A 27,232-nucleotide genomic window follows, 5' to 3' on the forward strand; every position below is an offset into this window, starting at 1 on the left:
AGTTACAAGTGTTGCTAAGGGCACTTGTTGAGAATATCACCAGGTTCAGTCATCACTGGGATTCTCAGTCTGTTACTGTCACATTTTTAAGTTCTCAGCCATTTTGATTTCACAAATTATTCCCATGTGGCATCCAGCTACAGTAAGGTTTGTATGTATACCATGCCAAGAGTCCTAGATCACTGAGATATCAGTGGTAACTCAACCAATCATTAGTCTTACTTTATAGCTAATATGCACACAACAATATCATTGGTTGTATGAAGGAGACTACACAGATGGTGGATTATTTGGCCCAGCTGCCACTGTTCCGCAGAATCACCCACACAACAACAGAACCAGCATATACAATATCTAAAATACATATAAAACTCCCCACCGCAGTACACACTTCTGATCTGCCACCTGCACAAAACACCACAAATCTCCAACACAACTCCATCCCCACCAAATGAAAATGAACACAACCACATACACCACCACTATCTGGGATTTATGGTCTGTCACTGTCAATTTGTTTAAGTTCTCGGTCATTTTCAGCTTTTATATGCATGACTTTATGTATTACACCTGTGTAACAACACAGGCTTTCAGCTACTAGTATTTTTATTAATGTGAAATGGTAGAATGAATCTGACTAGACAGATAGCTTAATTTCATCCTTAGAGTTGGCCATTGGCAGTACCTATATAGGGTAACCCTTTACTCCATAATGGGCCGAGTCCCACGGTTTAGGGTATGCCATGGTTGATGGGGACAAGGAACCCAAATGGGACTCACAGCTGTCAGTTAGGCTTCTCCAGCCTCTACGGATGGTGTGGCCCAGCATCTGCCCTCATGGTTCACTAATTACAGGAGCATAGGTGTCTCAGATTGCATGGTCAGGGACGATGAGTCTTAATTTCATAGGTCCTACACTGAACAGGAAAGCAGCTATCACTGGCCAGCCAGGGGGCTCAGAGTACAGGGAGGGTTTCTTCCTGATGACCATCTCACATTCCACCGGCCCCAACCAATTGTATGGTCAAACCTTTCCCCCTACTTTAGGTTTGCTGCAAGTCCACACCTATACAATTTGTCCCTTGGTCTAGCTATGACATCAGAGTGTGCTATCCTGCCAGGCTCTCACAATGCCAAAAAGATATGGGGCATGATGATTAACGTTACTCTCAGCTCTACTGGTTGGCCCATAGATGCTGTGCTCTCAGTGTACTGGGGGGGGATGAGAGAAGGTGCTGAGTCTCTCTGCCATTACCTTCCTCCATGTGACAAAGCTGCCAAACACAATCACTCTCTCTAAGGGGTAGCGGGAGCAAGATTACTTCCAGACCACACCGGGCTGGAAAGAGAGGGAGGAAATTCCTGTGCACCAGAACTGGGCTAATACTGCAAATAAACCTTAAATAAATAAATATTTGTTTACATTTTGCTTGGATAAGAATGGTCAATTTCTCCCTTGTGATTGTACTTTGGGGCGTGGAGTAGAGAAAGGAGAGTGAGTAAAAATTGCAAGGTAAGGCCTTGACATTTTCAAAGAATGAGGACGCAAATGTGTGAAGGACCCAATTTCACATAAACTGGGGCATACTGAATAAATCCCAGGAGAAGACCTAAAAAGTAATGCCTAGCTCCCAGGGCATCAGGGCTCAGAGCTGGTTTAAGAGATGAAGGCAGGGGCTGCTAGGACTCAAGTTGTTGTGTGGAGAAAGGAACTGTGGCTCTTGAACAGCATGTTAATATTCCATCTGAGAGAGATGTGTGCCACGATGACTGAATTGACTCTAATTTACCAAGGACTAGCTGCATAGCATCTTATTTATATCGCAGTTCTCTGTTGCTAAAGCTGCAGAACAATCAAAAGGTACATCTAGCTCTTCACTTCAATAAAGCACTCTTATAGCTATATAGATTTATTTATTTTTTTGCTAAAAATTGTCAGATATATTTATATTTTAAAATGTAAAATGTAAATGTTCATTGCAATACTTTAAGCTTCACAGCAAAGAATTAGTGGACTAGAGTTCATTATTAATTTACTACGATTTGCCCCCATCTATTTACTCCCCATGTAAAATCACAGCATCTTATTACTTCTCAGACTGAAAGCACAGGACACACAGCTACAAATGGAATGAGTGGGAAAGAGAGGGTAGAGAAAGGCATCTCTACTTCCATTTTCTTTCCTTCCTATGAACTGTAGAAAAATGTACAGCATTACTTTCACAACAACTACAGCATCTATCAACTGCAGGCACAGATTTGAAATACTTTAGTGAATCAATATTCGGCTATGTGCATCACATAATTTCTTCATGCCACTGTGCAGACTTAATTTGGGTGGGGGGGTGGAATATCATAATTTCAAAACTGTAGCAAATGGCCAGCTATAGCATGAATGCCCTTGATCTCACATTTAAATGCAAGATTTAAAGAAGGTGGGCTATTTAAATAAGCTATTCTTTCAATGGCTAGCTATTAAACATGCAGTCAAGCACACACTTGAAGATCACAGACACTACATTTACAGCCTGCTTAATGTATTTATCTGGCCTCCATCACATATTTGAATTCCATAGAATGCAAACCTTCATTTAAACAAAGAAAAATCTTTTAACCATTAGAGCTGTCAAGATGACCTTCCAAATGTGAACACATGTGTCTTAGGTAGCTTGAAACAACAGCACTCAGAAAAATAAATTGCTTCCATTCATCTCAATGGGATGTTAATTCTGGCATTTAATTATGCAACTTTGGGGAGACAGATATTCAAATAACTCAGGTACATAAGTGGCAGGCATGATTTGTATATATAATTACCATAAATGCACACACAAATTGGGTAACTGAATGTGCAAATGTTCAAACAATGTACAGAAATAGTAGTAGTCATAGAAATACTTTGTATAATTGTTTATCACTGGATGATGCTTAATGAAGCAGTTCTTTCACTAACTAAAGATTCTTTTATTAGACAAAGGCTGTATTCTCCCCTCATTCTTTGTAAAAACTTCTGACTGACACCAATATGAGATCTTCTGTGGGAAGCGGTATATGGCTCTAACTTTGTAGGCCCAGCCATAGACCATAACTACAAATGTAATTCAGCCACACCACTCGAACAAGGTTAACATCGCTGTTTAGATATTTTAAAAAAACAACATACTTACACTTTCTGGGATTGTTGGCAATCCAGTTAGATCAGGAGTAATGAAGTACGAATGCTAATTAATGGGGGGGAAACAAAATTAATATTTTGTGCAGAAAGAGACCAAGAATACAAAGTGTGTGTGTATGTGCGTGTATATATTATAAAATAAAGCAGACCAGAACACCAAAGATTCAGCAGATCAAAAATCAACATGCCAGTGCTTTAGAGTCATAATGAAATTATGCAAATTTTAAATATTGTGTCAAGACTGAGCGTAAGAAACAGCAGATTCAGTTTGGGACTAATGATTAAGCGTTTATGACAAATAGCTTTCCCCTCACAAAAATTTACAAGAGAACAAAATCTAAATTTAGACTGGAAGAGGAAAAATTATTTACCTAAGAAAATAAATTCATTAGGACAGACTGAATGTTACTGCAGGTACAGTTCCCCTCAATTTCACAACAATCTTTAAACAGAAAATTAGGACAAAACTACTTGACTTTCCACATTAATCTATGACAAATATTAACTACCTTATACAACTTTATATGTTTAAAGGTTGAGCAACATTCAGGATGTAATAGACCAGATCAAACTCAGTACAGGTGTAATTCACTAATTTATATTAATCCAGTGACTTCAATACTTAGACAAGGAATGAATTTGGTTCAATAAGTTTAACATATCATAGTGTCCTCGCCTAAATCTTGTAGGAGAAAAAACTTTATCTCATTTCCTTAGTGAGTAGATACTCTACAATTTAAAATAACTGCCTCTGTTTATATCTATATCAAGACATAGATATAGATATTTGAACAACCAATATAAAAATAAAATGCATTTCTAGTCAAACTTTAAAAAGGTTAACTAGAACATGATGAAATATATAAAAATATATAATTTTTTTTAATATAGCTAGTGTTTAATCAGCAAATGTATTTTATTATTGCTATTTACTATATGCATGTAGGAAGATCTTTTACTTCACCAGATTGATGGACTTAAAGAACATTTGCCCTTTAACACTAATTAGCTTATTTGGCACTAGCTAAAAAGTCCACACAATAGTTATACAAAAAGAATGCCTTACATGACACTGTGCCCTGTGCACAATAAATAAACCAAGATACAGATGTGAATTAATATAGTAATGAAAGACAAAGAAAATTATTTTTCCAATTGCCAAGACCAAGAATACACCGATTGATGAAAAAATCCTCTGTTTTCTGTTTATATCAAATTTTTAATTCTCTTCTCTTCCCTCACCACCCTCAAACACAGAGTATTTAAGGCTACATAATATTTATTCAGTAGTAACTTAGAAGTGAAATAATCAGAAATTTTCTAACTGTTCATAATTTTAATAGAGAAATAATCAGTTCAATGAGCAGAACAGCAGAGATGTGCAATGAGAAGACATCACCCACTACTGCCAGACACCAGAGCATGATCAGCTACAGTAGAACCTCAGCGTTATGGACACCAGAGTCATGAACTGACCAATCAACCACACTCATCTGGAACCAGAAGCACAAAATCAGGCAGCAGAAATAAAAATAAATAAATAAATAAATAAAATAATAATTACAAAAACAGCAAATAGCGTACAGTACTGTGTTAAATGTACACTACTAAAAAAAATAAAGGGAAAGTTTAAAAAAATAGATTTGACAAGGTAAGGAAACTGTTTCCATGCTTTTTTCATTTATAAACAGCATTTTTTCTTCTGCATAGTAAAGTTTCAAAGCTGTATTAAGCCAATGTTCAATTGTGAATTTTTGAAAGAACCACCATAATGTTTTGTTCCGAGTTATGAACAACCTCCATTCCCGAGGTGTTGGTAACTCTGAGGTTCTACTGTATTTCCAGTGGAAATAATATAGCTTGGAGCACTGCAACCTATTCTGAGGTCTCTTAGGAAGATACACAAGATCTTGTAATAGATATGTGTTGGCCACTATCATGCTTCTGCTATTTAAAAAGTGGAAGTGAGACTAAATGTAGGATATTTATTCCATCATCTCCATTTTAAAATTTTTGTTTTTGCAGTCAGATTATAATTCACACATACTGCAGTTTTGAAATAAGGTCATTATAAACAGAAATATATTAATAAAGATTGGGTTTTTAGACTAGAAAGCCACAGAATAATCATTTTCCAAAAGACCATATAAGAACAGCCTGAAATCAACAGAGAAATCATCTGGCAAGCAATTATTTCTTTCATCAGTAGGATTTAAGTAGCCAGTTTTTTTAAACTCACCGATACTAGGTACGGCTGATTTTTCAGAACTTGCTCACTTGCAAAAAACATCTCTTGATTCTTATGCAACATGAGAGAAAAATTGAACATTTTGTTTTTTAAACCAAAAGATTAAATCTGATTCATAATATTTTAACTATAAAAGTAACTGGGGCAAAGATTTCAATATGCAGTAATGTTTTTAGAAGAATGAAAATGTCAAATGACTTAATCAGTAGAATTTCAGGTTCTGACCTTCCACATAACAATGCAAGACTCATTTGTTGTATATAATTAACTAAAATACTATAACAGATCAACAAAGAATGCATAATAGCCATGGATAAAATGGCAGGGCATAAAATGTATTTGCATGGTGAGTAAGCAAAGTTAAAGATGGGGGGGGGTATACTTTTGTAGGTTGAAGAGAGTAGAAAATCTCATTACATTGTGTGCTGTATTTGTGTTTACCTAGGAGTTAGACTTTCGTTTTTTAACATTTAATGATGACATCACATAGACCTTGGTTCCATATATTGAAACAAATTTCCTAGGTTGGACAGTTCTGATTTCACCTCCTTAGCATCAAAGCAGTCATATTGTGTTACAAAAGCATCACAGTGCAGTTGAAGTATAAGTATCAGTAAGAGTCCACAACTTTCAACCACCCCTCAATAAAGCTCTATCTAGGGGTGCAGCTTTCTGACTCACACATTCAATGTACATGTAATCAGGGGAATGGACAGCCTTGAAGTGTGGTAACAGTCAAAAGAGTGACTCACTCATCAGATCTGTTACCTGTGTATATTCGGACCACGACTGGCTGACATTTCTGACAAAAGTTAATCATTATTATGCAGGGCTGCCGGGGGGGCGCAAGTGGGGCAATTTGCCCCAGGCCCTGGTCCCCACAGGGGCCTCCCATGAGAATATAGTATTCTATAGTATTGCAACTTTTTTTTTATGGAAGGGGCCCCCAAAATTGCTTCGCCCCAGGCCCCCTGAATCCTCTGGGTGGCCCTGTTATTACGTTTTATTCCTGTTAGCTATACAAGGCCAAAACATCAAAGGGCTTGTCTATACGGCACCACAGTGAACTACAGGGCTGTGAACTGCAGAGCTCACCAAAGCGTGACATACTAACTTCCCTGTGTGGATGCTGCTGGTGCAAACTAGAAGATGTTTACTTCACAGTAATGTAGCACTTCCAAAACACTACAGCACAAACTAGGTACTTTTTAGTTTGCACCTGTAGCATTCATGTGGGGTAGTTTGCATGCCACACTTTGGTGTACTCTGTAGTTGACACCTCAGTAGTCTGGGCTTCAGGGCATTGTAAACAAAGTCTGAGAGTGTGTGACCTGGATTGCATTCTGGTTCACATATCATCGACAGAATGCTTTAATATGGTAAATTCCATGTGAAGAATCTTTTTTTTACCAGTGCTGATGTGTGAGATTGAAAGAACACAGCTTGCCTTCCAGACCTCAGAATGAGTTTGTGGTGTTTTTTCCAACTGTCAGCATCCTTTTACTTTTGCACCAAGAAATTTGACCTAGACCCACTCAGGGACAGTAAACAAGGAATTCCATAGTGCCATTTTTACGTCATTTTTCAGAATAGAACTTAATTTTAAATCTATTAGCATCCACAGTTTAAGACCATGCTACTTAAATATGGGACAAAGGGATGCAACAAAGAGATACAAATTTAAGGCAGATGGCAGACTAGAACAGCTTCTGGATTCCTGCAACAGTGCCAGTTACCAGAGCACATGGGTCTAGATTAAGTTCAGCAAGGACTTCTCACCCAGTTTGACTGATTCAGTCCATTTGTTTATTTGTTAAAAGTCCTAAAATTTGGTCCCACACCACATCCTGTCTACATTTATATAAGTACCTTTCATGTAAATAGATTCTAAAGCAAAAACTGTTTAGCACAGTACCTTCTCCTTCCCCGAGACACACAGGGGATGATGGCCAGGGGATGATGGCTAAAGGAATAGCTTCCCTTCCAGTCAGCCTGCAGTTTAGCTAATCCCACTTTTTCCCTCCATCCTCTTAACCCAAGGGAAAGGGGGAATCATTAGAGAAGCCACGACTCCTTTCTTGCTGCTGGCCAGACAACGCCCCACCCCTTTAAAGTAGCCTGGAACACATTTTAATCCAGGCAACCTCTCTAAGATGAAAGGCAACAACTGTAAAAGAGAATAGTAGCAATTCTCAAGAGGTAAGACAGGAAGTGAAGAAGCTTGCTATATCCAATTGTGACTAGAGTAGAAATTTTAAATAGGAAGGATGTAAATTGCAATACTCTTGCAATACAATACTACAATACTCTTGCAAAAAGTGCCAAGGTGTAGTATTAAATGATATATTGATTTTCTTTTCTAAAATATATTCCACTTGGTTGTTGTCTTTAAAATAACTTGAAATATTATTTTGAAGATGTTGAAAAATTTGAGAGCCATAAAAATTATTTGAGGGCTAGATAAAATGCCTTAGAGTGAAAGACAAAGAGCTCAATCTGTTTAGTTTAGAAAAAAAAAAAAAGAAGAGTGAGAGGTGACTTGATTACAGTATGTAAGTACCTTCATAGGCAGAAATATTAGATACTAAATGACTTCAATCTATCAGAGAAAGGTATAACAAGAACCAATGGCTGAAAGCTCAAGCCAGACAAATTCAAATTAGAAATTTGGCACACATTTTCAATAGTAAGGGTGATTAACAATTGGCACAAGTATTAAGTGGTAGAGTCTCCATCTCCCAATGACTTTAAATCAAGACTGGATGTCCTTTTAGAAGATGAATATAAATCAGAAGATAGGAACTGTAGAAAATTGATAAGGGAAGCAAAGGACCACAAGGTGAAATCTATATCCAGTAAAGGACAACCTTTTTTAAGTGCAACAGGAACAAAAAGAATCCTAATAACAGAATCAGTTCATTAGCAGATGGAAATAGTCAAACTATCAATAATAATGCAGAAAAGGCAGAAGTATTCAATATATATTTCTATTTTGGTAGTTGGGGAAAAAACAGATTATGCAGTCATATCATACAACAACTATCTTTCCAATCCACTAATATCTCAGGAGAATGTTAAACAGCAACTACTAAAGTTGGACATTTCTAAATTAGCAGGTCCAAATATATTCCATCCAAGAGTTTTAAAAGAGCTGGCTGAGGAGCTCACTGGACAGTTAATTTTATTTGTAACAAAACTTGGAACACTGGAAAAGTTCCAGAAGACTAGAAGAAAGCTAATGTTGTGCCAATTTTTAAAAAGGGTAAAAAGGATGCCCCAGGTATTCATAGGCCTATCAGTCTGACATCAATCCTGGGCAAAATAATGGATCAGCCAATATGGGTCTCAATTAATAAAGAATTAAAGGAGGGTAACGCAATTAATGAGAATCAACATGGTTATATGGGAATAAAAGGTAGTGTCAAAGTAACGTGATTTTTTTGATGAGATTACAAGTTTGGTTGATAAAGGTAATAGTGTTGATGTAATATATTTAGACTTCTGTAAGGTTTTTGACTTGGTATCACATAACCTTTAGATGAAAAAATTAGACAGATATAAAATTAACATGGCACACATTAAATAGATTAAAAGCTGGCTACTGATAGGTCACAAATGTAATTGTGAACACTAAATCATCATCAAACAGAGGTGTTTCTAGTCAAGACCCATAGGATCAGTTCTTGACCCTACGCTATTTAATGTTTTTTATTAAGGATCTGGAAGAATGAATAAAATCATCACTGATAAAGTTTGCAGATGACACAAAATGTGTGGGAATGGTAAATAATGAAGAGGATAGGTCAATAACATAGAGCAATCTGGATCACTTTGTCAGCTGGATGAAAGCAAACAATATGCATTTTAATATCACTAAATGTAAATGTATACATCTAGGAATTAAGAATGTAGGCTACACTTACAAGATAGGGGGCTCTACCCTGGGAAGAAATTACTCTGAAAAAGAGTGGGGGTCATGGTCAATAATCAGCTGAATATGAGCTGCCAGTATGGCCAAAAGGGCTAATGCGATCCTTGGATGGAACAGGGGAATCTCCTGTAGGAGTAGAGGGGTTATTTTACTTCCATATTTGGCACTGGTGTGACTGTTGCTGGAACACTGTGTCCAGTTCTGGTGTCCACAATTCAAGAAGGACATAGATAAATTGGACAGGGTTCAGAGAAGAGCCACAAGGATTAGAAAACATGCCTTATGGGGTAGACTTAAGGAGCTCAATCTAGTTAACTTAACAAAGAGAAGGTTAAGGGGTGACTTTATTACAGTCTACAAGTATCTACATGAGGAATAAAGATTTAATAATGGGCTATACAATCTAACAGAGAAAGATATAACAACACGACCCAATTGCTGGAAGTCAAAGCTAAACAAATTCAGACTGGAAAAAGGTTGTAAATTTTTAAAAATGAGAGTAATTAACTATGGAACAACATACCAAGAGTCATGGTAGACTGTCCACCGATAATTGAGGCTGGATGTTTTTCTAAAAGATATGGTCTAGGTATTTTGGGCATGTTCTATGGTTGTGTTATACAATTCTAAACACAAATCTGAAATACTATATATTATATGCCAAAAACGTACAACCTAATGCATCATTAATGTTACAAATTCAAAACACAAAAAAGGTCAAGAACTGCAAAAATTGTGGTTCTCATATAACATTAACTTGCCCACATTTAGCAAGCTGCTTCATTTTTCTACTCAACCAGTATATCTTTTAGCATGTTGTTCAAAAACATCATTTCACCCAGAAAAATATTAACTATGAAAGGTGACCTCAGAGTAGGGTGACCAGACAGCAAGTGTGAAAAACTGGGCGGAGTGGGGTGTAATAGGCCCTTATATAAGACAAACCCCCAAATATCATGACTGTGCCTATAAAATCAGGACAACTTGGTCACCCTATCTCAGGGAGTTGCACTCTTTGAAAAGCAAATCCAATATGATAGCAGTAAGTGATGAGTGCAACACTTTGCTGTTCCTGTGGGAGCTATAATCCGCTACAATTTTAGGATACATTCCCACATCATCTTACATGTTTGCAACTTCATTGATCTGGACCTGCAGAAATCTTTACACAGTTCAGTAAAACCCTCCTTTTCTTTTCTACACTCCACCCTGGCATGATCAAGCACAAGTGGGAAAAGGGGGCAACTGCAGGCAGACAATAGAAAAGCCAAGTTCAGACTGACATATGACATACCCTTCCCTATTCAGGTGTTCAAAAGCCAAGGTGCAGATCTTGATCCACAGCAGGAGTAACTAAAGATACTCATCTGATACAGCAGCCAAAGAACAAGATAGGGAGTAGCATTGACAGTTGCTATGGTAGCTTGCCCTCTTACCCATACAGCAAACCTCAATTTCTGCTAGGTTAGACTGGAGTCTGCATAAACAGACAACACACACACACTTTTTACATTGTGAATATAGCATGGCAAGCCATTTAACAATAGGAGGCAATATGATGAGATATTAATAATTTAGCACCAATATCCAGGTTTTGTCTGGGTTTTTTGACCACAAGAAACTGTACATTTTTACAATAAAGAAATATTACACAGGATACCTACCACGTTTAAACTGACAGGAGTGTTTGCCTTTGGCACAGGGTGGCTATACAGTGATTTTAACATATCATTCAAGTCATTTTCCTACAGGGAATATTTAAAAAGAAGTACTTAATAATCATACACAAATAATACATATTCCATTTTATCAAGTATCTTTTCATTTAATCATAGATAACTTCATCTCATAGTGCAACTGCCATATATTAAAGTACACGCACAATCTACTTTTATGGCTCAGAGAATGATCATTTCTTGCAAGTTTTGAAGTCAGTTTCTTTAATATTTATTTTCTTTCTCTACATTTCCTGATATACACATGTAATATAGCCATGTTACTTGAACCCCTTCAAAATGGTTCACGTTAAAAATGGTATTAACACAGTTTATCTGGCCTGACAACACCCTTCTAAAATTGTATCAGCTTTGGGACCTCTCTGTACAAATTTTTACTGAATTTATAATCAAGCAAAGATATGGTGTACTCTACATATGGCTTGGATCTGTACACAACATGGTTAGCACAAGTTTAACAACCATGGCAGTTAATGTGCCTAGGCTACCACATGGTTGTCTTTCTGTGACCTGACCAGGTCATTATACTTATGTTGCTTCAAAGACTAGACTCCCTAATCGTATTTGTGTTACTGAGCTGACTGGGTCTTCTTTCCTCCTACCTCTGCATATTATAGGACATCACAGGAAGCATTTCCCTTTGGATTGCTTGTTGCACTCAATGTATTTGTCCTACAGGCACTCTAATTCCTACTGAGACTACAGGATAGTGCCCCTGAATTACCCAAAATGAATTAACGCAAACATAATTAGGCAGAGCGGTACATGTGAATGCATACAGATGTCATATGGTAGAACAGTAAATAAAGCTGCCGTGGAAACACAACGCAAATGTGTTTTTTGTACTGGGTCTGTTTAGGGTGTCACAACCTGGTTTCCAAAATGCAACTGTATTTAGGAATGGTAATGGAACCTAGATCATGATTTTTATATTCATTAATTCAGTCCTAAATTGAACAGGCAAAGCACAACAGCTTGAAATATTATAAAATAGTTCAGCTAATGAGATCAAGCTAAATGTGGAGAAAGGGTCAACATGTCAGCAGAACTGTACTTTCAACTTTCATATAAACTTATCCAAGTTGTCTGAAGAAGGCTGCCATCTCTCTATGCAAAGATGGGTGGAGTTAGTCAGGTATTAGCAAATAAGGCCTTAGGTTTGACTCGGTCAGGGAGACAACAAGGAGCTCTCTGATAGATTTTTTAGTCCAAGAGACAGGGGAAGAGGCAGTACACCAAATCAAATACTTCCACTTTGTACAGTGCCAGAAAGAACATATGGTCCACTAAAGTATAGAGTTCTTTAACATACAAGATAATAAAGTTGCAGCTTTGTCAGCTAAACATTGAACTACTATTTATTTGTTTAGTGCCAACAAGCACTGGGAAAGGCCCAAAGGTAAAGACAGGTCTTGCCCTGCCTAAGCCTTGTCATTCAAGCAAGTAAAAAGCTCTATTACAATTAAATAGTAAGATTAAGACAAAACAAAATTTAATATGATTTAATATGCTAACAATGGGACTTTAGTGACCATTACATTCTGTTTTACTTAAGTTAATGCAACTGGGCTATTATATTTTCTTTATATATAAAATGTTATTGTTTTCTTTAACCTGTTTCCGATAGGCATAACTATTGCACGTATATTCTTGCAATCTCAGCATCTGCAGCCAACAGCATATGGCTAAGCTTTTTCTCTTTAAAAAATTACATTCAGTATACCAAGATACTTGAAGCAGGAAAGTATATCTTTAATACTTTTAATAAAGACAGATGCCAGTATTTTCTTTCCTGTGTAATCCTGTGAATATATCTAATGGCTCATGAATATGCAAACTAAACTATCATGATTCTTTACTGAGTGCTGCAAGCAGTTTCCCCCTTCTAGTCAAGATGACAGTATGATGAAGTAGTTTTTAGTTAATATGAAGGACAAAGTAGTACATCAAATCTAATGCAGTTCAGAAAAATTGTATCTGATAAATCCCAAATCTCAGGAACTATCTGGTTAACAATCAACATATCATGGAGTTCTCCAGTGGCTTGACACTCTGCTCACACTTAGCCCAGGATTTGTTTACAGAAGGACTGACACTTTGCTGTAGTATGTTCTCAGCAGCTTTTTAAAATTAATACATGACATCCACGTAATAGTGGCAGCAGCATATCCAAAAAAAGTTTTAACAACATTGGAATATGGCAAACATCCTGTCCACTTAGCAAAACTAAAATGCATACATTTTTTATTTTGTTGCAAATCTTAAATCCATTGTTCAAACATGCAGAAAGTATGGAACAGTTTTGTAGGATTTAAAATTATGATGATTAATTTCAAGTAAAATATTTTATTAGAAATAAACAAATATCTAAAAGTACCTGTTCTTTAGCCAAATAATCTGCCAGAGTATTTAACAATTTGTAGTATACCTCAAACCATGGCAGGTAACTGTAAAATAGAAATATGTATATTATTATTACCAAATATAATAAGAAAATTATTGCCTATTTTCCAGTTTCCCATAATATTTATTGCAGATTAACTTTAATCATACTTCCATCATAAACGTTTCGAGCAAATGCTAACTTGCATTTTTTTTATTTATGACAGTATATTATTTCCAGAAAGCATAATAATTACATTTCTTAAAGTTGTGCTTATTATACAAAACTATACTTTTAAACATCCAGTTAAGCAGTACTATTAATGGTCATATTTCAGCACATAGGTAAGCCATTTCTGGATATACAGTAAGACAGACAAGCATTACAGACAAAAAGTGAAGACAGATCTCAAAACTGTTTGATTTTTCTAATGATATTTTAAATCCAAAAGCATTTTAAACATTCCTGAATTGATATAAATGTAATTCCTTATGTGCTTAGTGGCTGTAGTTCTATGCACTCATGCAATTTGTTTTTATGAAAATAGATTTGCCTTAGACCCCAGTCCTATACTGTGTAGTTCATGGGCAGACTGCCATAACTGTATGGAACCCCCAGTTAGTCTCTGGGGCTTTCTGTGGACACAACTGCCCAGCCAGACACACTACCCCATGCAAGACTGGGTCTTTAAAGCACTATTCAAAAATATGTCAAATGAATAGTGGTCTCTCTGCAAAATAATCTCTACATATAGACTTCAGAAGCCATGTTCATGTACAAATATTAGTCATTTACATGTACAAATATATGAACATAAAGAATATTTAATAATCTTCAAACCCAAGTCTGCAGTCCATACGCATGCGGCACTCAGACCTCAAAGTAATTATCAGATAAGAAACATGGTCCCAATCCTTCCAGTCCTTACACACATCAGTAACTTTGCATCAGCAAACTATTAGGTTTTCAGATGATGGGCTTTTCTCTCTGACTTCACTAATGACTGGACATTAATTCTTTTAAAAGGTAAAAAAAAACTTTCCAAAATCATTTTTCATGCACACAATTTAAGTTTAGTAAATCTTACCATTACTACCCAAAACAATACCAAGATAAATTACATATGTACAAGCTACTATGTACATTTTCTTCTGTTTTAGTATTTCATCACAAATATAATGGTACCACTAGAATACTGCCAGTTGAATACTACAAGGTCTATAATTGGTTTAAAAGCTTTGGGAGGAAGTCTTTTTTTAAAAACTGAACATTATTTCATTACCAAAATACTGTAATGTAATTTTATCACATAGAAACCCAATAGATGCACATTGTACAGCAGCATATTATAAATGCAGTATTTCACAGTATTTTTTTTAACATCCAATACATGTTTTGGATATATTTGTGAAGTTTAAAGGATATGTATCAGAGAGTATTACGCTAACTGCATGTCAATTGCCAAAGAAAACTCCCAGGATGCAGATTCTAGAAGCTTTTCCTCAGAGGAAAGGGAAACCTGTTAAGGTAGTCCAGGGTTACTGTGGAAGCCAGTCTTGTCCAGTGAGTGGACTGAAGAGTTAAAAGTTTTTTCATAAAAACTCAGTTGATCAAGCCAAGGCTGAAGAAACAGAATCTCCAGTTTTCAAGGCAGGGAATGGTATACATTCACTATTTTAGTTTGGATTTGGGACATGATGATTGTTTACATTACAAAATAATTTTAGTTTGCTATTCTTATAGTTACTTCACTGTTGATTCTTATAGTAATTCCTCTTTTGCCTGATTCAGTTTTCCTTTTCTATCTTTGTATGTTTGGGAATGGTCCATTACTAAAGTTATAGTCTGCAAATCAATGTTATCTTCTAATCTATTTTCCCGCATCTTATAGAGAATGTTTTATTAAAAATAATAGTAGCAGTGTTCAAAAGGGATGAAATAGTATCTGATTTTACTGCCTTTGCAGCACACTACTGAATACTGCTTGAAGCAGGGTCGCCCAGAGGATTCAGGGGGCCTGGAGTCCCAGGGTGGAAGGACCCCCATCGCGGGTCTTTGGGGCCCCCTGAGAGTTTTCCAGGGCCCCCAGATGGAGTAAAGGACCCTACTCTAGGGGCCCCGAAAAACTCTCATGGGGGCCCCTACAAGGCCCGGGGAAAATTGCCCCACTTGCCCCCCCCTCAGGCAGCCCTGGCATGAAGCTGCATAAGACAAGTATAAAAACAGTCCCTGTCTCATGAAGCTTAAATAGTAGAAGGCTAACATAGGCCTGGTCCACACTACGCTGTTAAACCGATTTTAACAGCGTTAAATCGATTTAACGCTGCACCCGTCCACACTACACTGCTCTTTATATTGATTTAAAGGGCTCTTTAAATCGATTTCTGTACTCCTACAAAACGAAAGGAGTAATGTTAAAATCGATATTACTATATCGATTTAGGGTTAGTGTGGACGCAAATCGACATTATTGGCTCATTCTTTTACAGTAGTTACCCACAGTGCACCGCTCCAGAAATCGACACTAGCCTTGAACCACGGACGCACACCACCGAATTAATGTGCCTAGTGTGGACACGCACAATCGACTTTATAATATCTGTTTTATAAAATCGGTTTAAGCTAATTCGAATTTATGCTGTAGTGTAGACGTACCCATAGAGGAGATGGGATACACTGGAAGCCAGAGCTAACTTGCAATGTTTTTCTTTTTCTTAAATATTATTTTGCATTCACTTTCTGTTGGCATGGTTTAAAAATAAGAGGCTTTTCGAGGCTAAAGGAAGGATGGTTTGCTTGGAGAACTTGAAATAGGAAGTTATTCCATGTTGAAGTGGAGGTGCAGAAAAATGCACCAAGACTGGGGACCAGCAGAAGGAAATAAATGGAGTGTCTGTAGAATGACAATTCATGACCCATGGGTCAGGTGAGACCCAGAGGAAACTGTAAGGTGTTCAATTTATCTACCTCAGAACAACTTCATTGATTCTGACTGACTTTTTATCCAGGGATTTTACTCCAGGGAGTTTCAGAACTTAAAATCTAATCTTTCACCACCAGAAATCTTTCCACAGAATCTAAAAGCCCTATGTTTTCCATGTATCTAACCAGACATGTCTGTAAGAATAAATTAATGGAGGGTAGTGAGGAGTTGATTGTTTCCACAAGTGGAGACAGAATAACCAATATCTTCCATCTGGCATATTATGCCAGTTCCAAATATCTCACCATTATTTGTTTGTTTTTTTTAAAAAGCACACACTATTCTGCAAGCATGACTATACAATACATATAAAATATGGCATCTATGCCATCTGACTTAAAACTGCTTGGTTTTGTAATTCTACAGTTTATTTATAAAAGTATGTAACTCAAAAAAAGATCAATAATAGGCAAATTTTCAGAGGCAAGCGTGCAAAAGTGAGCATTTATTTTGAAAACTTCCCTATTTAAAGGAGATTTTTAACTGTATGTGGCAAACGTCACCTCTCTCCTACATAGAAATTTTATCAAACTCAAGGTTTTAAAATTTGAACTGTTTTTTAAGAAGTGGGGTAAACTAACTGATGGTAGTTCTGTACCAAGTGTATCTAGCATACAGCAGACCCTCCAAGTTACGAACTGACTAAACACACACCTCATTTGAAACTGGAAGTACGTAATCAGGCAGTAGCAGAGACCAAAAAAAAAAAAAAAAAAAAGGCAAATAGCATACAGTACTGTTTTAAATGTACACTACTAAAAAAACTAAAGGGAAAGTTTAAAAAAATAGATTTTATAGAATAAAAAAACCGTTTCCGTTCTTGTTTCATTTAAATTAAGAGGATTAAAAACAATATTTTTATTTCTTCATAGTGAAGTTTCAAAGCTGTATTAAGACAATGTTCAGTTGAAATCTTTTGAAAGAACCACCATAATGTTTTGTTCAGAGTTACAAACATTTCAGAGCTACAAATAACCTCCGTTACTGAGGTGTTCGTAAATCTGAGGTTCTACTGTATCTTTAAAATGGAAGAGTTTGAAACTACTTAGCTATTTTAGCTGTTCATATATCAATATGCTTATGAAAACAAGTGGCAATGTGTTAACATCTCTCATTATTTCAGCTGAGGCTGACTAGCTTTGAGTCTGAATGAAAATATTTTACCCTGAAGCAGCTTTGGGGAAATATATTTCTGCACCCTAGCGAATTCACAAGAGTAGATAATCCCAGTTCTGTGCACTTCAGAAAGACTGGTCTTCTCTCCAAGAGAACTGACAAATTTGAACTGCTATTTTTTTTTAAACAGATGATGGGTAAGGTTTAAAATATTGGAAAATGCGATATAATAAAAAATAAAAATAAAGATTTCAAGCATCTGCTTCTGTCTGAAGAGACAGACACCTCCCCAAACTGTGATGACTTCAATCATCTTGCCTAATATGTGACTGCGGCTCACATTGAAGCGGATGTCTTTCTGAAAGCTGCTAGAAGCTTTAGGCTCCTGCAGGGAGTCCGCAAGTCAGCAAAGTTTGGGCTGAAGCAGACTGTTTCCTGAAAGCTGCTACAGACACATTCTAAACAATTAGCTTTCTTTAAAAGGCTTTAATGCACATTGTGCCGTCCATTAACGACATCTGAGTCCATATCTTAGTGCTTTAACAGATATTTATGCTACCTGGTATTATTTATGGCAGTTAAAGTGTGACTTTATTGCATAACTTGATTATAGTATTTGCTCTTCAATACCCTAGGACAGTGGTCCCCAACGGGGCATCTATGTGCGCCCGCGTACTGTCCGGTGGACGAACATCCACTGAAATGCTGCTGAGAACCAGCACTGGTTTTTGGCGGCGACGCCTCTGGATGACACTGCTTGTCGGCAGCGTTTCGGTGGCAACGTCTATTGATGTTGCCGCTTCTCAGCGGCATTTTGGCGGATGCTCGTCTGCCGACCATGGTCCTCAGTGGCTCATCGTCTGGTGCCTGCCAGATGAAAAAAGTTGGGGACCACTGCCTAGGATATAATTGTTCAGTGTACCCATCACACCAAACTAAAGGGCACGCAGTGCTATACGTGTGAGTGTTGTGTGTTATGGTGAAACACTGACTAGAAAATTCCACACAATGATTGCTTCCGGAAGTTTCTTCCTCATAGATGATGTTTCCTGTTGTCTTTTGGAAATATGTTAATAGTAGAGTTTATTGGGTGGCTGAAATGCAATATATATGTCTAGTGGGGAAAGTGTTAACTGCAAAACCCAACACAAATCAAACACTGTACTGTAGAACAAATAAAAAGTGGCTTTCTCAGTCTAATGTAGTGATGTAGATTGGTGTTTTGCTCTAAGTATTTATCTATAAAACCATCATACAATTTATAAATTACAGAATCATTTTTCATACTGGTCACAGGGGATTAGTTTAGACTATCCACCAATTTTCCTGTGTTGTGCCATGTAGCAACATCTCAGCAGTAGTACTACAATATCTTTTCCTACTATGTTTCTCTTTTCAGTAGAAAACACAAAGTCTAGAATATACGTCCCTTGACTTCTGAGCCTTCATTTTTCATTATCAAGAGTACATTGCAAAAACAAGTGTTCTCATTTTAATCTCACACAATGCTTATATTTATCTCTACCAGTCTATGAACTTAGCTCCCACTTACTACAAAAACAAAAATTGATACAATATTAAAACAGATGCAGAGAGAAAGGTCATATTCATATTCTGAAACTAGTGATGCTCAGCACACAGCTAAGGGAGGTTTTCCTTCCTTATAAACAGGCATACTTACTGTACTTCTAGTGCCCCAAATATTCCTTCCTTTAAGGAAAAATACACTGATTTTATATGCCCACATTCTAGATGCTAACAAAAACTTGAATTATAAAAAATAAAGTGAAGGAACTCTTAGAAGTTGAATACAATGTTTTAAATGCGGTAGTAGAAAGCCTTTTACTTCATAGCTGGAATACTAAAACAATAATTACCTTTAGCTTAAAAACTGTTAAAATCATAGAAAATTAGGTTAAAATAATTTTAAGCATGCTACTTATAACCAAAAAAAGCAAGGGAAGCAAATCTTAACTCACACAGTTGCAAAAAAAGAAAAGAACAATATATACACATCATCCTGACAGCACAAAACTAATTTAAAAAAACAAAACTTCAGAGTGGTAGTCTATACTTTTTAAGTAAATCTTTTTTTCAGGTATCCAATAGTGAAAATTAAGTGTTTCTCCCAGATTTTTAACTTTACTTTCTTTACAATACTCCAACAGTACACTGCAAAGAGTGAAAAGAAGGCAACTGGACCTCCTGAATTCTCTGTGTGTGTGTGTATGTATATTTGTCTAAAGTGCTAGTAATCATATGAGAATTTTATTCTTAAAACAAATTCTTAAATGATATTTTATCTTGATATTGAAAAAGAAAAGAAAATATATATAAAAGCAGCACTACATTAATACACATAACACTGCAAAAACAAGTATTTGTACACAACAAAAAAAAATATCAGTGAGGAAATTTGTCAGTTTCAAGCTTACAGACACTACTATACCTGTTTAAAAATTACTTTAAAAGGTATGTAATACAGTATTATTTGTCACCGGACAACAGAGGCTCTTGTAGAAATGGCAGCCCAATATCAAGGCCTGAGCTTGCAAACACTTATTCCCATGAATAATCTCATTGATTTGAACAGGATTACTTGTGAAAGTATTTGCAGGATTCAGGCCCTACATTTTTATTCAGTAATATGTAGATTTTTAATACAGTGCTATTGTGTTTATGCACCAGACCTATAAGTATAAAAGTGTTGTGGAGGGAAGAAGCTACTCAGCCCCTCTAAAGAAAATAACTCAACCAAAGCTCATTACAATTTTGATAGAAAAAGGGCCTTAGCGCCTTTATTAAAAAATAAATATGGGCTCAAAACTACCAAACTGATTTATTTTGAGTGCAGGTAAAAAAAAAGTCTCTAAATAAGGAAGAACTTGCTACCCAAGTTTGAACGCATACAAATATGCAAGATCAATTTATTAAATTATTATTTCACTGCCTTACAATAACAAAAGGATTGAAGCCCTATTGTGGTAGCCACTGTAGAAACACAAAGGAAGATATAGGATGGAGTTTTCATAAGTACCTGAGTGACTTAGGCTGCTAAGTCCCTTCAGAGGTGACTTAGAATGCGCTAACACGAACTCTGAGGGAGTGAATTCTAAAGCGTACTCATGTGTTGCACATTAATCGGTCCATGAAGACCCTGTTGGTGCATGCATCTATACAGACCAACTAATGTATACCACATTTGTGCATTTTAGGAATCACACCCCCACGGTGCGCAATTCCCCAGCAAGCAGACAAGCCCTCAAACTCTTTTGAGAGATAAATCTCATTGATTTGCAATGAGATGTGAGTTTCTAAATGTCTAAATTACCTAAGAAAAATAGGATTTCAGCTCCTAAATCATTTTTGAAAGCTTTACTCATGGTCTCTGCCCTGAAGAGTTTACTATGTATAAGCTTCTGAAAAGCAAATATGGAAAACTTGACAATCTCTTCATTCACTGGTGTATAAGGTGCTACAATAAACTTTTCTTGAAATAAGAAGAATAAATCCTATAATACAACTTCTGCAACATAGATCATGAAAATGAAAATTTTAAGCTTTTAAAATCCAGGAGATTTTATCTACAAATGTGCCAATCACTGTAATGAAAAAAACACTACCACAAGATCTTTCATGCATAATTTAAAAAGTGTATTTAGCATTTTCTTCTAATCCAAAGTAGCAACAAGGCAGGAGCTCAGACTTTTATTCAAAGTCATGCATCATCTTTGTCACAGTAAGTAGACTTCCACCTCACTTATGTTTCTACAATAGCTCTGATAAAACTTTTACATTCATGAGTCAAAGGTTAAATAAAGGAAAGGAAATGTTTTCTGTCAAATAGTCAGGTAACCACTAACAGTCCTGAACTATCAGCAGGAATCTAACTTCTAGTAATCAAATAAAACTAAGGAAACCGCCTTTCCGTAGCTAAATGTCTAATGTCTAGGGGCTACTTTTCTGTCTGGAAAATTGACCCAAAATGTGTAAAATTGAAACATTCTGCTTCTAAGGGATTTGCCTAAAGGAAGAGTGAGAAAGCTTCAAGCATGGTCTGAGTTGAAGAACTACAAAGGCTTACCATATAAACCTGTCTTCCTTATTAGAGCATTTCATTTGGAAATGTAGGTGACAATTTTACAGTCATAAAATTTCATTAATCAAATCTAAGGCAGAAAATTTTTAATAATGTCTTGCATTTCTCAGAGTACATAAGGTGAACATTAGAAGCAGTCAGCAGTTGCAAGATTTTAACAAAATGAATCACAGCCATAATAGTTGGCCTTTCTATTCAAACAATTTAGTTGTAGACAATACAACATTAATTTAGTATTGCTCAATATCTGTAGTATATGTTTTTTTCTAAATAGTATCAAAATATTTAGTAATAAAATATAAAACACTCACACTTCCCCCCATGATAACAGAAGAATGCTTAAAATTTACAAACATATTATAGGATACCAATCAAATCTGAATTTGCAAACATTTGCCATTATTCACATAAAAAATGAATTAGAAAAAAGACCCAATCTAGCACATAGGCACAACAGTGTATAATTAAAAAAATATTCTGAAGGGGAACCCCATTGTGCTTACATACTAGAGGGTATGTATGGCATGTTAGCTGAAAAGTTCGGAGGGGACAATGCACAGAGCAGGATTTTACATTGTGAGCTTCACAAAGCAGCCTTAAAGAGTCCTGCAAAGAATCATGCACAACTAATGGAGGGGAATCCAACAGATTTCTTTTTTTCTGGATTCACTATATGATTGGTTTCCCACTTATTTGTAATAGGCTTTGGGTTTGGTATCTGGAATCAGAATCATTTAAGGTACATTGTATCAATGTCCCTTTCTTTAAAATTAAAAAGTGTTAAATCTATATATTGGGTTATTTTTCTTTCACTGTGTCAACATAAACAAAATATACTTACACTAGCTGCCACCTTGTAGGAAACTTTGAAAAAAACATTCTAACTTAGAGACAATTCTCCCTGTATACACCTACACACACACAGTCTGCATTTTTCTTCCCCTTTTATTACTGTAAGAATTTCATGAGTACAAGAAAAGTACATCTTGTGGTATTTATTCTCCTGTGGGTACAATGTCAAAATTGGTTTCCTCATATTAATGTTTCAAGTGAAGAATAAACTACAAGAGAAGTGAACCCATTAACTACAATATGTGCAGTATTTTATAGCCAGCTGAAAACCGCCACCCAATGACATCATGTTTACCTCAGCAGGACTGCCATTGATCAAGCCCTATTACTTCAGAGGTCTGGGACTGGCTAGCATATAACAATGTGCCATCCATAAAAGGAAGCTATAGGTGGAAGGATGCCTGCTTTTGTTCTGCTTCCCACCTGCCCACTCTACAACTCACCCAATCTCTTTACTTTCTTCTCTCCCTTCTGTTTGGCCTGCTCCTGCTTTCCCATACAAACTTCACAGGCTGTACTGAATTTAGTTACATGTTACCATGGCATTATGCCCCATATTCTTCATAGAGATATTGTTACGATATGATTAGGGCATAACTATGATGTATTTTATGCAAGATAGGTCATGTGACATATCAGTGAAATGGTTATGATTTATTGAATATGATTATCCTATTCATATGCATGTATCATTTTTGTATCTGAAATTAGGAATATTGTCTATGCATCTATTACAAATATGTTTACACCTGGGGAATGCCCACTAGGCAGAATGCAATCAGTCTAGATGGCAGGCCATTATGGAGAATAATAGGTCTTTGAAGATTCCAATCTCTCACCAGGAAGACTTCCTGGGGACACTGCAAACAGCCTCTGAGTCATGGCTGCGGTGGCTCTACAGGGATATCTGACCAAATCACTTGGTACTGGACTCCATCATAATGCTAGTGATTTTGCACTGATGGGCGTGGGACTCAAACGGGAAGAGAAAGGGTTCCTGACATATGCAAAAGCTACTTAAGGCAGGGGAGTGACATCATCGTGGTTCATTCTTCACTGACTTCCCACCCAAGAAAGAGGACTGCTGGAAACACCTGAGAAACAAAAAGACTGAACTGAGGGGAAAGGGCTGAGCCCAGACTAGACAGCTGTCTAGCCTGTGAAAGGAATAACTGGGATTTTAAGCTGCAACAAGTGTAGCTTGCCTTCAAAAATCTCTTTAATCTGGCTAAAACAACATTAAGGATGAGAATTTGCTACAGGCATCCAATTTCTTTAGTATATTAAGCTTAGATTGTGTGTTTGTTTTATTTGCTAGGTAATCTGCTTTGCCATCTCTTATAATCACGTAAAATCTATCTTTTGTAGTTAATAAATTTGTTTTGTTTTGTCTAAAATCATAACTGTGGGGCAGAAAGCTGTGAATATTCTTCTCCACATTGAGGGAGGGGGTGAATTTCATGAGCTTATTCTTTACAGATCTCTGTGCAGCACAAGACAGTATAATTTTGGGTTTACCTTCTAGAGGGGGGTGTGCACTTGAGTACTGGGCAGTTCCTTAGCTGAGCCTTCCCATGTAGAGCCAATTGCAGCATCTGTGTGAAGCTGCAGCTGGGTGTGTCCCTACCTGTATGTGTAATGGTAAAGTGCAGGCTGAAGCCTGAGGGAGGGCTCGGCAGACTAAACAGGAGTACAGTGTAAAGCGGGCCCTCTCCATCTTCTAACCCTCGACCTTACCCCATTTTCCTTTATTAAAGCTACAGGAAACAATCTTCAGCAATCCTTAAAGGAACAAGTAATGTTCTTGCAATCAAAAATTAATCTTTTGTACAAAAACGTGCATCAATTTAAGATTTTCTTTGTATGTGGTCAATCTTTAAAATAAAAACTGCATACACTGGGGATACTCAGATGCAATTCTAGCACAAATCTGTGTATGAATACTAACATATTTGCTCACTGCTAATGAATTTTGGATGCACAGTACAGACTACAGTGGATCTGAATATGTATCTATCAGAAATACAGACACACACATTTTAACAGCAAAGTTTCAATGCAATCTCACACAGTCAGCTGCTAAAGAAACTTAAATCTCATATTTGTGAACTGCACATTTTCGGTATTAAGGATTACCTAATACAATCACCTTACAGTACCTGATGCTTTTATATTGTACTCTATTTGTACAAAGAAAACAATACTCATCCTGCTAGAGATAAAGATGTAATGTGTTACAAAGTAAAAGCATGATATTTTTGGCGGCATTCTACTCCTAAAAAGTTTTCTTTGTACTCAGAGTTAATGATTTTTTTCCACACCCTTCCCCTTGAGTTAAAGATGAGTATTTTACCAATCCAGAAGTACAGTTTTATAAAAGCTGGTACAACTATGTATTCAGCATTGCATTGTAAATTTGAAATTGTCACAGCAGAAGCAATAAACACAATGTTTTTATGATGACGCAGTGAAAAATTATAGCTTGCCACTTTTCATTTCACTAGTTATTTCTACAAAGTAGCAGACCATCAGCCAGGTCCTCAGCTGATGTATATCAACAGAGGTTCCACTGACTACAGTAGAGCAATGGCAATTTATACCAGCTTAGGATCTGGCTCCAAAACTTTTTTTAAGTACACTGAAAGAGTGTCACTTACAGTATTTTAACATTAGCACTTGGGTGTGTGGAACTGATGAAGCATTTATTGTTATAACATTAGAGGTAAGTCAGATAAAGTTAAAGAACAAGTAGAAAATGTTAGTTCTTAGTCTGACGTGGAAAGGCAGGGTTGTGGGCAATGGGACTGAGCTAAAGCAGTTGCTCTCAGTCTTTCCAGACTACTGTACCCCTTTCAGAAGTCTGATTTGTCTTGCGTACCCCCAAATTACACCTCATTTAAAACTATTTGCTTACAGAATCAGACATAAAATACATTAGTACTGAAAAATTGCTACTTTCTCATTTTTACCACATAATTATCAAATAAATCAACTGGAATATAAATATTGTATTTACATTTCAGTATATAGTATATAGAGCAGTATAAACAAGTCACTGTCTGTATGAAATTTTAGTTTGTACTGACTTCGCTAGTGCTTTTTATGCAGCCTATTGTACAATTAGGCAAATATCTAGATGAGCTGATGTACCCCTGGAAGACCTCTACGTATCCCAGAGAAACATGTACCCCTGGTTGAGAACCACTGAGCTAAAGCACAGGAATAAATTTTCCCTGAGCCTAAACAAGACATACCAGCAAAAGGTGTAACAAAGAAAATGGTTCAGAATCCTCATGCTCTACAAAAGCCAAGACAGATGTATTTTTCAAGTGTTTTTATTAAATAGTTATCATCATTACTATAAGAAAGCCAATTAATATACATGAGAAAATACAGACTTCCACATTCATACCCAGTTCCTTATTCACTGGTTTGGACAAAGCAAAAAGTGAACACCAGACAGTTTCTCATTAATATACTGATTTTTTTAATCACTCCAAAAACCCTGCCTGCAAGGCAATGTCATTATATTAGAGGTTGCTGAATATCCTAGTAAAGATTTGACTGGGTATTTTCAGCAACAAAAATGCTCTTTCTACAAACTTCTCTGCTACCATTTCCCTTTCTCTCCTTGTATCCAGCCTACTTATGCCCATCTCCTCTATACACAATGCTAGGCCTTTTCCCTACCTCTTGTCCCCTAACCTCCTGATGCCCTTCACCATCTCCTCCAGACCAGTGTTTTTCAGATTGCGGGTCAAGACCCAGTACTGGGTCATGGCATTTCAGGCACTGGGTCGCCTTGCTCTGGTCAGCACCGCCAACCAGGTTGTTAAAAGTCCATTGGCGGTGCTGCCCAGCTAAGGCAGGCGAGTGCCTACCTACTCCAACACCGCGCTGCGCCCCGGAAGCGGCCAGTAGCGGGTCCGGCTTCTAGGCAGAGGAGCCACGGGGCCCCACACACCGCCCTCACCCTGAGCACTGGCTCCGCACTCCCATTGGCTGGCAACCAGCCAATAGGAGCAGGGGGCGGTGCCTGCGGGCAATAGTCACACGAAACCACTTGCGAGCCTCTGCCTAGGAGCTGGATCTGACGCTGGCCGCTTCCAGGGCACAGCGTGATCCACGGTGCCAGGACAGGCAGGAACCGTGCCTCTGCACCCCAGCTGCACCACTGACCAGGAGCCCTTGGAGATAAGTCCGTGCCTCAACCCTGCGCCCCAATCCCCTACTGCAGCCCTGAGCCCCCACCCACACACAAACCTGGAACACCTTCCTGCACCCCAAATCCCTCATCCCCAGCCCCACCCCAGAGCCTGCACCACCAGGCCAGAGCCCTCCCTCCTGCACCCCAACTCGCTGCCCCAGCCCTGAGCCCCCCAAACCCAGAACCCCTTCCTGCACCCCAAACCCCCTATCCCCGGCCCCATCCCAGAGCCTGCACCTCCAGTCAAGAGTCCTGACCCCCTCCCACACCCCAACCCCCTGCCCCAGCCCTGAGCCTCCTCCCACATCCTGAACCCCTCATTCCCAGCCCCCCTCCCACAGCCCTCACCCCCACACCCAAACCCTCTGCCCCTGCCCTGAGGCCCTCCCACACCTCAAACCCCTCATCCCCAGCTCTGTTGGGTTGTGGGCATCAACAATTTTCTTCAGCTGGGTCCCCAGAAAAAAAGTTTGAAAAGCACTGATCTAGATGAGCTGTCCAG

General features: G+C 37.4%; 1 protein-coding gene across 2 annotated transcripts in view; it reads right to left on the minus strand.

Annotated features, from left to right (window-relative positions):
* Positions 1 to 27,232, minus strand: part of DENND1B (DENN domain containing 1B) — a 258,748-nt gene that overhangs the window by 110,101 nt on the left and 121,415 nt on the right. The window contains exons 6-9 of one of the 2 annotated variants that reach the window (XM_050961407.1): positions 13,468 to 13,537; positions 11,019 to 11,099; positions 5,415 to 5,474; positions 3,168 to 3,221 (exon numbers count right to left, since the gene is read on the minus strand). In XM_050961407.1, coding sequence (XP_050817364.1) covers positions 3,168 to 3,221; positions 5,415 to 5,474; positions 11,019 to 11,099; positions 13,468 to 13,537 — 265 coding nt within the window. The remainder of the gene's footprint in view (positions 1 to 3,167; positions 3,222 to 5,414; positions 5,475 to 11,018; positions 11,100 to 13,467; positions 13,538 to 27,232) is intronic. The other variant, XM_050961408.1, reaches the window with a different exon arrangement.

The sequence above is a fragment of the Gopherus flavomarginatus genome, chromosome 7 (assembly GCF_025201925.1).
Source record: "Gopherus flavomarginatus isolate rGopFla2 chromosome 7, rGopFla2.mat.asm, whole genome shotgun sequence".
NCBI classification, from domain to species: domain Eukaryota; kingdom Metazoa; phylum Chordata; order Testudines; family Testudinidae; genus Gopherus; species Gopherus flavomarginatus.